The sequence below is a fragment of the Perognathus longimembris genome, chromosome 18 (assembly GCF_023159225.1).
Source record: "Perognathus longimembris pacificus isolate PPM17 chromosome 18, ASM2315922v1, whole genome shotgun sequence".
NCBI classification, from domain to species: Eukaryota; Metazoa; Chordata; class Mammalia; order Rodentia; family Heteromyidae; genus Perognathus; species Perognathus longimembris.
The window spans coordinates 17,034,983-17,048,004 of NC_063178.1; the positions used below are offsets into that span (position 1 = coordinate 17,034,983).

The following is a 13,022-nucleotide window of genomic DNA, read 5'->3' on the forward strand; positions in this document are numbered from 1 at the left end:
AAGTCTGATTAGTCTTCCCTTCTCTTACCTGGATTTTCTATTCCACTCAATGATTCTGTTCCCAAAACATAGTCTGCACTTTCCTTTTCCTCAAACCCTCCTGTTCCTTTTCTGCCTGGTGAAATATCCTTCGGTGTATGGCTCATATGGCCCTGTCCCCAGTTGGGCTTCATTCCTGCCATTGTTTTCCAAAGCACATCACACATAACACGCATTAATAAGGTACTTGTATTAATTACTAGTTTGTCAGTGAGCTAATTATTTTCCAGATTTTAAAAAATTCAAGTCAGTTGGTTATAAAATAAAATTGGATCCCATCACAAAACTTGATTCAGTAAGTTTAGTGGTAGAGTACCAGTCTTCAGCAGAAAAAAAGCTAAAGGGCCACACCCAAGCCCTGAGTTCAAGTCCCAGTACAGTACCAGCACACAAAAAAGTTAATTCTCAGACTGGGAATGTGGCTTAGCAGTAGAGCGCTCGCCTAGCATGCATTCAATTCCTCAGCACCACATATATAGAAAAAGCCGGAAGTGGCACTGTGGCTCAAGTGGTAGAGTGCTAGCCTTGAGCAAAAAGAAGCCAGGGATAGTGCTCAGGCCCTGAGTTCAAGCTCCAAGATTGCAAAAAAAAAAAAAAATGTTGATTCTCATAAAACATTTCACATGTGGCATTTCTCTGCTGGCATCCTATCCAGTGAGTAGAGAAGTCGTCTTAAAGTTGGAGAATTACAAGGCAATATAACTGGCTGTCTGAAAGCAAGGTAAGAATAATATTCAGTATTTTCAGATACGTCAATCGGATCCTTAATCCTTTTCTTCTTTTTGTTGTCTTTTCAGACAAATGGCCATGGAAACAGTTGAATCTCCTCAGGATGGAAGTATAATAAATTCCGTGGTTGAGCGAGATTCTGGTCATATGCAAACTCAGAGTGGCCAAAATTCAATCCCTACTCTAGCTCAGGTAGGCCATAGCACATTGATGAAAGTTAGTTCTGTGACAATGAGAATCATGTATGGATTCTTTTTTTTCCCTCATACTTTAAATTAAAAAAACAAAACCCATATCATGATATAGGTGATATACAGAGGGGTTACAGTTACACTAATCTGGCAAAAAGTACATTTGTTTTTGGATGATATTACTCCTTCCCTTGCTCTCTCCCAGTTTTTCCCACCCACCCCCACCCACAAGTTATATACAGCATTTTCAGCATAGTTTCTAGTGAGGACCACTGCTGCATTTGTTCACCTTTGTCCCTCCATTTCTGTGCCTCCCCTTACGCTTCCAAAGACAGATTGATGAATAAATAAGACAAAAGGAAAAGAAAGCGAAAACAGCAACCAAGAGAAAAAAATTCTTATTTCCATTTCCTGGAGTTCATTTTGATAAGTATAATTTTCTATGATCAGATGCACATAGGCACTGTGCCTTTGTGATTCTCTCCTAAGAGTATCCTCCTTTGGTCTCACTGTGTGTGAATGCTAGGTTCTTTTATAATTTATCATGTCACGTGGGTTCTTTTTTTTAATTCCTGTTGCTTGCAACTTTCTCTTGTTCCTTGGTCATCAGCCATGCGTACCAAAGGACTTTGTAGGGACGACACATATTCCAATGATTTTGTTGTACCAGACACATCCAGCCTCCACTACCATCACCAAACAAAACCCCATAATATGTAATGCTCAGATTGTTGCCTGAGTGAGTCGCTAATTCCAAATTGATACACTTCTGATATGATTCCCTGGAAACCAGAAAACGGAAGTGGAGCTGTGGCTCAACGTGGTACAGTGCTAGCCTTGAGCAAACGAGGTAAGGGACAGCACTTAGGCACTGAGTTCAAGCCCCAGGAATGACCAAAAAAAAAAAAAAGTAGTATAAACAGAACATGACTCTTAACTATGGGACTATTGGAGGATTAGGGGAAGGGGAGAGGGAAAAGAAAGAGGGAGGATCAATAATTTGTAAACACATTGCAACTGTGTATGAAGTGTGCACTAGGAGGCTTGATGGAAGCTGCTGACTAGTGGGAGGCTGGGGATGGGGCAGGAGAACGCAGTAGAGGTGGTGGCTCGGATAAGGTTTAGTATATGTAGACCATTGGATCACCAGAGTGGAGCGTTTGGTGCATTCATCACCCATTAAAACAAGGGGAAAATGAAAGGCAAGTGGGACAGGCATGGTGGAGGGGGTGAGTGCCACAGGGAAGGTAGGGGTAGCAGAGGGAGGTGAAAGAAGAAGAATATGGTGGAAGTAAGTGTGTTTGCATGGATGAAATAGAGGAATAAAGCCTGTTGAAAATGTTGCAGGAAAGAAAAAGGGCCTAGGGGATGTGGTTGATAAATTGTATGCATGTGTGGAAATGTTATAATGGAACCCCTCTGGTACAACTAATGTAAATATAAATAGAAATATGTAGCTGGAAACACCAGGAAGCAGGAACGAAAGAGTTAGAGTAGTGTCAGGGGGAAAGAGGTGGACAAATGAAGAAGAGGGGAAGAAATGCGGTCTAGAACTCAATGCATATCCTACAAAATTAAGAAGAAAGAGGGAAGAGGTAGGTCAGAAAAGGATGAGTTAGAATGTTGAAAGGGGTGACATCGATCAAGGTATATTGTATTCATAAACTGCTTTGTTAAATTTAAACTCCTTTGTAGAACTACGTATGTAATTTTTCTAATGCCAAAAAAAAATCACTTGCCTCCCCCCGCCCCCAGTGTAGCCCAGTACTAGTTGCTCATGCTTGTAATTCTAGCTAATCAGGAGGCTGAGATACGAGGATCAAAGTTTCAAGCCAGCCTGGGAGTGAAAGTCCGTGAGCCTCTCATCTCCAATTAAGCACCAAAAAAGCCAGAAGAGGCATAAGTGGCAGAGTGCTAGCCTTGAACACAAAAGCTCAGGAACAGCCTCCAGGCTCTGAGTCCAAGCCCCAGGACTGGGACACACACAGGCACAAAAATGTATGTAGTAACAATCAAGCACTTTTTTTTTTTTTGCCAGTCCTGGAGCTTGGACTCAGGGCCTGAGCACTGTCCCTGGCTTCTTTTTGCTCAGGGCTAGTAGCACTCTGCCACTTGAGCCACAGCGCCCCCTCTGGCCATTTTCTGTATACGTGGTGCTGGGGAATTGAACCCAGGGCTTCATGTGTATGAGGCAAGCACTCTTGCCACTAGGCCATATCCCCAGCCCAATCAAGCACTTTAATGTATCAGTTTATCACATATTTATTGAATGTCTACTGTGTTTAGGCCCTGTTCTAAATGTAGAGTTTTGTTTTCTTTTGTCAGTTCTGGGGCTTGAACTCAGAGCCTGAGTGGTGTCCCTGAGCTCTTCTGCTCAAGGCTAGCACTCTACCACTTTGAATCACAGAGCCACTTCTGGCTTTCTGGTGGTTAATTGAAGATAAAGTGTCTCACCGGACTTGCCCGCCTGGGCTGCCTATCTTCGGATCTCTGCTTCTTGAGTAGCTAGGATTATAGGCATGAGCCACCAGCGTCTGGGCTTACATGTAGAGAAGTGTAATTCCTTGTATCCACTATCTTCTGGTGCAGTAGTCAGGACTTTTCATAATCATGCTGGTAGCATTCCAAGTCCTATACAATGCCTAGTACAAAATGAATAAGGAATGTAGAGGAGAGAGTGCTCAATTGACTAGGAGGACTTTACAGGGGATTTTTTCGAGTTAGACATGATGAGTAGGTGTTTGCAAGGTAGTTACGGGAAGGGAGTCTGTGTGTGTTCCAATCCTGAGGATTGAATTGAGGGCCTGGGAGCTCTTCCTGAGCTTTTTTTACTCGGAGTTCGCACCCTGCCACTTGAGCCATAGCTCCACTTCTGGCTTTTTAATGGTTAATTCAAAATAAGTGTCTCACAGACCTTCCTGCCCAGACTGGCTTTGAACCAAGATCCTGAGATCTCAGCTTCCTCAAGAGCTAGGATCACAGGTGTGCACTGCCCGCCTGGTTGGATGGAAGCATATTCTGAGTAGAGGCACCAAGTCAGTGTACGGCCCGTCAGAGGACTTCAGATATCACATTTACCTGGAGCCTAGTGTCTGGGCCAGGAAGTAAAGCTGCTAAACATAAGCAGAGGTTTGTGAGTCTTTGAGGGTTTAGAATATTCTCTATTTTTGAAGTGTTTTCAGGTGCTCCTTGTGTTTGGAGCACAGTGGAGGTGGACTGGAAGTCTGAGCCGATAGGGTGGATATCATTAAGTGCCTGGTAGAGCCATAGTAACGTGGGATACAGAGAGGCACTAAGATTTTACCAAAATCTTAAAGGGAAAGTGGATAAGGAGGGCCCCCTGGCAGCCTGACTAGAGGACAGTAGGCCTTTCTCAGGGTGTCCTGGGCTCGATTAATTCCTGTGTGATTTCTTCTCCCCCAAAACTGGGCCTCCTCCACTGCGCCTGCTTGTCTCTCTCCTTCCAAGCTGCCAACACCTCCTCATTCCCTGGAGGTTTGCTCTAAGTGTTCTGTGGAACTGCGTCTCCCTAGCAACCTTCTTTGTCACCCTGAAGACAAACAGGCTGGCCTTTCTTGGGGTGGGGGGTGCCTGGGAGGGGAAGGAGTGGATAATGTTTTTCTTGTTTTTAAAAAAAGTATATTGACTGTAGAAAATTAACAAAGTAATATTATTATAAAGAACATGAGACTTTCTTAATTTTAACGTCCAAAGATTTTTTTGGCATTATTATAATTTCTGTTTATATCCTTTAATCTTGCTGTCTGAAAATAGAACTTTTTTTTTCAGTTGGTCAGCTTGAACTCAGGGCCTGGGCCCTGTCCCTGAGCTCTTTTGCTCAAGGCTGGAGCTCTACCATTTTGAGCCATAGTTCCACTTCTGGTTTTTGAGTCCACAGCGACTTTTCTGCGTGGGCTGGCTTCAAACTGTGATCCTTAGATCTCAGCCTCTTGAGTAGCTAGGATGACAAGCGTGAGCCACTGCCACCCTGCTTAGAACATGCTTTTAAAAAATAAAATTGGACTGTCCAGAGTTTTTATAACTAATTCCTAGCCTATAATCTTGCCTTTTTGTGCTTGTCATAGTAGAAAGCAAACATTGACGCCCAGTGCTAATGGTTACTCAGGAGCCTGAGCTATGAGGATTGAAGTTCAAAGCCAGCCCAGGCAGACAAATCTGAGCCTCTTATTTTTAATTAGCATAACACAGTGTGGCTCAAATGGTAAAACTGAGCTAGAAAGCTTAGGGAGAGTACTAGCCCTTGAGTTCAAGTTTCAGTACCAGCACACACACAAACACACGCAAACCTTCCTCCCTTCACCACCTCATCTCTTTATATCTTGGCTATATGTCATTTCCTCCAAGGCTTTTGAGGCCCATACAGAACAGCAGGCTCCCAGTTGATAATTTGCAGTTCTAAGGACCATCAGGCTAGAAGCACCCCGTCTTGTGAGTATGACAGATTGTTAAGAGGGCCAGCCATGAGAAACCTGAGAAGAACCACGCCGCAATCCTAGCTACTCAGGAGGCTGAGATCTGAGGATCATGGTTCAAAGCCAGCCGGGGCAGGGAAGTCTGTGAGACTCCTATCTCCAATCAACCAACAAAAACCAGAAGTGGTGCTGTGGCGAGTGAAACATTGCTAGCTGAAGAGCTCAGGGAGAGCCCAGGCCTAGCGTTCAAGCCCCATGACCGACAAAAAAAAATAAATAAAATAAAAGGAAAGACAGAAACTTGTGAGAAGGCCATATCTAAGAACTGGAAAAAAAAAAAAACAATTATATTTATAGTGTTTCTTTAAGATTCTCAAATATACTGAATACTGATATTCAATCTACATAGCAGACTCCTAGATTTGCTGCTTTTCTATTTTCTGTACGTTTGAAACATTTGGTCAAAAACAGATGGGAGGAAGAAAATGGGGAGAATAAAGAAAGAGGTAATATTGACCAAAAAGCACTGTATTCTTTTTTTCTTTTACCTTCAGATTTTTTTCTCTTTTTTTACCTTTGTACTCTTAGCCTGACTTATGGAATTGTAATCCATTTGTACAACTACTTAATATTTTTGGGGCCTAGTGGTAAAGTGCTTGCCTCATACAAATAATAATTTTTTTTTTTTGTCAGTCATGGGGCTTGAATTCTGGTCCTGGGCACTATCCCTGAGCTCTTCAGCTCAAGGCTAGTGCTGTGCCACTTGAGCCATAGTGCCACTTCCGGTTTTCTGGTGGTTAATTGGAGATAAGAGTCTCACAGACCTTCCTGCCTGGGCTGGCTTTAAACCATGATCCTCAGATCTCAGCCTCCTGAACAGCTAGGATTACAGGCATGAGCCACCAGCACCCAGCTACAACAATAATTTTTAAACTTTTTTTTAAACAACCTATTGAGGCTGGGAATATGGCCTAGTGGCAGAGTGCTTGCCTCGGATACGTGAAGCCCTGGGTTTGATTCCTCAGCACCACATATAGAAAAAGCCAGAAGTAGGGGCTGGGGATATGGCCTAGTGGCATACCTAGTGGCTTTAAACCATGATCCTCAGATCTCAGCCTCCTGAACAGCTAGGATTACAGGCATGAGCCACCAGCACCCAGCTACAACAATAATTTTTAAACTTTTTTTTAAACAACCTATTGAGGCTGGGAATATGGCCTAGTGGCAGAGTGCTTGCCTTGGATACATGAAGCCCTGGGTTCGATTCCCCAACACCACATACATAGAAAACGGCCAGAAGTGGCGCTGTGGCTCAAGTGGCAGAGTGCTAGCCTTGAGCAAAAGGAAGCCAGGGACAGTGCTCAGGCCCTGAGTCCAAGGTCCAGGACTGGCCAGAAAAAAAAAAAAAGAAAAGAAAAAGCCAGAAGTGGTGCTGTGGCTCAAGTGGCAGAGTGCTAGCCTTGAGCAAAAAGAAGCCAGGGACAGTGCTCAGGCCCTGAGTCCAAGCCCCAGGACTGGCCAAAAAAAAAAAAAAAAAACAAGAGGAAAAATACAACCTATGGGCTGGGAATGTGGCCTAGTGGTAGAGAGCTTGCCTTGCCAACATGAAGCCCTGGGTTTGATTCCTCAGCACCACATATAAGAAAAAGCCAGAAGTGGCACTGTGGCTCAAGTAGTAGAGTGCTAGCCTTGAGCAAGAAGAGCTCAAGGACAGTGCCCAGGCCCTGAGTTCAAGGCCCATGACTGACCCAAAAAACCTATGGTGGGGTATAGCGGCAGAGTTCTAAAACCCAGCTCTCCGCTTACTCAGCTATTTGCTTAGCTGGTGTTATATCACTTGTGCCATGCCTCCAGCCTGCATTTTGCAGATTAATTGGAGATGGAGTCAGGTGGACCTCCCTGCCTAGGTTGGCCTCTAACTGTAATTTTCCATATTTTAGCCTATAGAGTAGGTAGGCTGGTGTCTCACATCTGTATGAGCTACATAGATGAAATAGATAAACAACTGTCAGAAAAGGTGGTAAGAATAATATGTAGTATTTCCAGATACGTCAGTCAGGGCCTTAATGTGGTTTTTTCTTTAGTATTGAGGTTTGAACCTAGGACCTTGAAGTTGCCAGGATGATGCTCTACCACTTAAGCGATGTCTCCAGATATTATTATTATTATTATTATTATTAAATTTTTTGGTGCTAGTCCTATGGCTTGAACTCATTAGGACTTGGGCACTGTCCTTGAGCTTTTTTATCAAGGCTTGCGCTGTGCCACTTGAGCTACTTCCAGCTTTTTGGTAGTTAATTAGAGATAAGTCTCACAGACATTCTTGCTTAGGCTGGCTTTAAACTGCGATCCTCAGATCTCAGCCTCCCGAGTAGCTAGGATTACAGGCGCGAGTCACCAGCATACAGCTATTATTATTTGTATGTGCATGTATGTGTACGTGTCTGTGCACGCATATTAGTCCTGGGGCTTGAACTCAGGGCCTAGGCACCTAAGCTTCGTTTGCTCAACGATAGTGCTCTACAGTTTTATCACAGTGCCACTTCCAACTTTTTCTGAATAGTTTGTTGGAGATAAGAGTCTTATGGACTTTTCTGCCTGGGCTGGATTTGAACTGTGATCCTCAGATCTCAACCTCCTGAATAGATAGGATTACAAGTATGAAGTCAGCTTATTATTATTACTAATCTATTATCTTTTTGTTGGATGTGGTGCTTGAACTCTGGGCCTGGGTGGTGTCCCTGAGCTCTTTTGTTCAAGGCTAGCATTCTACCAGTTTGTTCTACTTCTGGTTTTCTAGTGGTTAATTGGACATAAGAGTCTCATGGACTTTCTTGCCCTGGCTGGCTTTAAACCATGATCCACAGATTTAGTAGCTAGGATTACAGTCATGAGCTGTCAGCACCTGGTTATTATTACTATTTTTAAAGGTTACATTTGTCAGTCAGTACTCTAGAGTTATGCAAAATGATGGGGAAAAAGTGTAATAGGTTAATTAAAAAGAATTCCTGTAAAACAGAGCTGGTCTGGGGATTGGCCATGTAGATCACTTGCCTAGCAGGCATGAGGCCCTGGGTATCATGTCTAGAACAACCAAGAAGAGGGAAAAAAGGCATCGACTTACATTAAAACTACAGCCAATATGAAGTTGTACACAAATGTTTTTTAGGCATTTATTCTGTGGTTTCTGGTTTCAGGTATGTAGATTTCTAATTCATAGAGATAATTTGCACTACTGTTGAGATCCATTTCAGTAGCCTTTGTTTGCCCTTGTAATATGTTTGCTATAAAAGTATTTCTGGCTCTGGGTCTCACTGCTCCTTACTGCTCTATGTGCATTTGTTACTTTGAAATACATTTGGCTTATAAGTTACTATCAGTTTTAGTCTCACTGAAATAAAGCACAAGAATGACTTTTTAAACTTTAGCTTAGCTGAGGATATGGCCTAGTGGTAAGAACGCTTGCCTCCTATACATGAAGCCCTGGGTTCAATTCCCCAGCACCACATATACAGAAAAAAAAAAAAAAGGCCAGAAATGGCGCTATGGCTCAAGTGGCAGAGTGCTAGCCTTGAGCAAAAAGAAGCCAGGGACAGTGCTCAGGCCCTGAGTCCAAGCCCCAGGACTGGCAATAAATAAATAAACAAACAAACAAACTTTAGTTTAATTAATTAATCAATTTCACCAATCCTGGGGCTTACAATTTGGGCCTGGCTGCTGCCCCTGGGCTCCTTTTGCTCAAGGCTACCCCTCTACCACTCTACTACTGGAGCCACAGCGCCACTCTGGCCTTTTCTGTGATTTAATTGGAGATATGAGTCACACAGACTTTCCTACCCCAGCTGGCTTCAAACTGAGATTCTCAGGTCTCGGTCTCCTGAGAAGCTAGGATTACAGGTGTGAGTGCCCGGCTTTTATTTATTTTATTTTATTTTTTCCAGGGCTTTGCACCTACTTGGTTTATTTGCTCATAGCTAGCCACTCTGCTACTTGAGCCACATCTCCATTCCCACAAGATGGACTTTTTTTTTTTTTTTTTGGCCAGTCCTGGGGCTTGGACTCAGGGCCTGAGCACTGTCCCTGGCTGCTTCTTGCTCAAGGCTAGCACTCTGCTACTTGAGCCACAGCGCCACTTCTGGCCATTTTCTGTATATGTGGTGCTGGGGAATCGAACCCAGGGCCTCATGTATACGAGGCAAGCACTCTTGCCACTAGGCCATATCCCCAGCCCCAAGATGGACTTTTGAAAGTTCTAGAGCTAGTGGCTGGGGTTGTGGTTTAGGGGTAAAGTGCTTGCCTAGCATGCATGAAGCCCTGGGTTCCATTCCTCCACACCACATACACAGAAAAAACAAGAAGTGGCACCGTGGCTCAAGAGGTAGAGTGCTAGGCTTGAGCAAAAAGAAGCCAGGGACAGTTCTCGGGCCTTGAGTTCAAGCCCAGGACTGGCAGAAAGAAAGAAAGAAAGAAAAAAAGAAAGAAGTCTTTCAAGACGCCAGAATAGATCTGGTGTATAGATCAAATAGATCTAGCATATGTGAGGCCTGGAGTTCAGTCTTTAGCACCTAAACAATAATAGTAATAATAACAACTGAAATAAGCCCTAGCTGTATTTTCATTTTTCATATTGCTTTTGTCTTTATTTAGCACAACAAAATAGGAGATTGGGGTGTGTGTGTGTGTGTGTTGGTGCTTGAACTCAGGGCATGGGCTCTATTCGTGAGCTTATTCACTCAAGACTAGCATTTTACCACTTGACCCATTACTTCACCTCTGACTTTTTGGTAGTTAATTGGAGATGAGTCTCATAGACTTTCCTGCCAGGACTGGCTTCAAATCATGATCCTCAAATCTCAGCCTCCTGAGTAGTTAGGATTACAGATGGGAGCCACTAACACCCAGCTAAAATATCATTTTTTTGAAAATTTAAATAAGATGTTTTTCATCTTTATTCAGATATTCATCAGATAATTTTGTTCTCCTGTTTTCAACATTAAAATATCTGCATCATTATTTCAACACTATTTGTTCCCTAAAAAAGACTTTCTTTTTTAAGTTGTGTCTAATACACAGAATCAAGATAGCTTTCAACATCTGGCTTAGGCTGTTAGTGAGTTTTCTTTAATGTCCACAACATTAAACTAGGTAGTATGGAATGCTGGTCTCTGAGGCAGGCTAGTGCTATATTGTGAATTCATGTCACTTTAATCCCTCCTTTATTAACTGTCCCTTGGATGTGGGCCTTAGCTCTGTGACACTGTCAGGGGCACTGTGACATCATAAACTCCACTCTGAGGAAACCTAGTTACAGACTGGAGCCGGCCCACTAGGTGCTGATCAAATGCTGTGCTACTCCACTGTGAGGTTTTGCCAGTCTTAAGTGTCATTATTAGGACATTTTTTTTAAAGTTGCAGAGCCAAATAAGGCTGTCAGGTGTACCATCTTCACCTGCTTCTTCAGATTACTACTGTCTGTGATAGGTTTCTGGGTGGATGTGGTGGCATCAGCATAACCTATGTTTCAGACATCCCATAGAAGATGATTATTCTTCGGAGGATCTGGAACAAAAGGTAAATTGTATCTACTGTAAGGTCATTCATTGTTTTGTTTTTGTTTGTTTTGGGTGCTGGCGCTAGGGCTTGAACTCAAGGCCTTGGGCACTGTCCTCTAGCTGTTGTGTTCAAGGCTGGTGCTTTACCACATGAACTATAGCTCCACTTCTGAGTTTTGGGTGGTTAGTAGGAGATGAGTCTCTTGGGTTTGTCTCCCCTGGCTGGCTTCAAATTGAGATCCCCAGATCTTAGTCTCCTGGGTGGCTAGGATTAAGGACAGGAACCACTGGTACCCACTCATTCTTCACTTTTTTTTTTTTAACTTCTATCACATTTGTTCACATACTCTTAAAGCCTTTTCATAAGTGTTTAAAATATAGCCTTTTCTGTTTGTAGCTTGTTTTTCTGATCAGTTGAATACTTGATGAATGGAATGTGATAAAGAGATATTTAAGTCTCCCTATGACTTTTGCCTTATATTCCTTTAGGCTTTTCTTGCAAATGACCTCTTCTCTGTGAAGGTTTCCCTAACAGCTTTCCTCCATACCCGCCTATCTAGTCACTCTCCAACCCCTTACCTTGCTTTGTTTTTTCTTTGCAGGACTGAGCACCACTGCAAATTCTTTGTTTCTCTGTTTTCTGTCTGTCTCTGAAGGGAGAGCAGAGGCTCTCAGTCTATTCTAGACTAAAGCATGGCAGACTTCTAGGAAAATATTGTTGACAGAATAAAAGAATGAGCTAATTCACAAATGTAGTGCACTCCTGTGAATTTTTTCCTTATTGAAAATCCTCTACCTGAGCCTGGGCACTGTAGCTGAGCTTCTGTAGGCTCTAGCTCTTGGGCCACAGCGCCACTTCTGGCTTTTTCTGTGTATGTGGTGCTGAGGAATGGAACCCGGGGCTTCATGCATGCTAGGCAAGCCCTCTACCCCTAAGCCACATTCCAGGACCCTATTTAATTATTTTTTTTTAAATGTCTGCACTTGGGCTGGAACTCGGGGCCTAGGGCTGTTGATTGGCTTTTTCACCTGCTTATGCTATATCAGCTAGTGAGCCATGTCTCCACTTCTAGCTTTTATTCTAGTTAATTGTAAATAAGAGTCTTTTAGATGTATCTGTCTGGGCTAGCTTTAAACTTCAGTCCTTATATATCAATCTCCTGATTAAAACCATCTCAAAACCCTTCTAAAAGTACAATTATTATTTAATAATCAAAAGTCCTGAGAATTATACTTGAAAGATAGTTAAAGCAACTGAAAGAGTGATTTCTACATATCAAAAAAAAAGTCTGATTTATTCCTACCAGTTATTCAGAATAACTATCTCTTTCACACTGGAGCAAATGTTTGTGTAAAGTGAACGCGAACACCTGCCGCCTCAACCTCTAGGGCTAGTTGTGTGAGTACTGTTACTTCTGGGTTTTCTTTCACTACAGTTTCAAGTTCACTGTCCTCAGATGTTGTTTTGTCAAGGCTGGTGCTCTACCACTTTATACGTACCTCCACTTCTGGCTTTTTGCTGGTTCATTTGAGATGAACCTCAGGCTTTTCTGCACATACTAGCTTAAAACCATGGTCTTTCTTCTCCTCATTCCGGAACCGATGTGCTGAACGCTGGGCAATCATGACTTCTCTTTGTGTTAGCAAATTTTAGGGCTTTCTTTCTCTTTTTCTTTCTTAATATGTTTGTGTGCATGTGTGTGGGTGTGCGCACATGCATGTGATTGTGCACCTGTACCCAGGCTTGAACTTGCGGTCACAGTACTTTCCTTTAGCTTTTTCTGCTCAAGGCTAGCACTAAACACTTGAGCCATACTTCTACTGCCAGCTCTTTTCGCAGTTAATTACAGATAAGAATCTCTTAGATTTGTCTACCCAGGCTGGCTTCAAACTGAGATCCTCAGATGTCAGCCTCCTGAATAGCTAGGATTACAGGCACGAGCCACCGGGGCCTGGATTTTTTTTTTTTTTTTTTTTTTTTGGCCAGTCCTGGGCCTTGGACTCAGGGCCTGAGCACTGTCCCTGGCTTCTTCCCGCTCAAGGCTAGCACTCTGCCTCTTGAGCCACAGCGCCGCTTC

General features: G+C 43.1%; 1 protein-coding gene across 8 annotated transcripts in view; it reads left to right on the forward strand.

Moving 5' to 3' along the window:
- Crem (cAMP responsive element modulator) overlaps positions 1-13,022 on the forward strand; it is a 69,251-nt gene that overhangs the window by 14,565 nt on the left and 41,664 nt on the right. For 6 of the 8 annotated variants that reach the window (XM_048367394.1, XM_048367395.1, XM_048367396.1 and 3 more), the window contains exon 3: positions 837-960. In XM_048367394.1, the coding sequence (XP_048223351.1) occupies positions 837-960 (124 nt within the window). Of the gene's footprint in view, positions 1-836; positions 961-10,877; positions 10,964-13,022 lie in introns of those variants that run through there. The other 2 variants (XM_048367399.1, XM_048367400.1) reach the window with 1 other exon arrangement.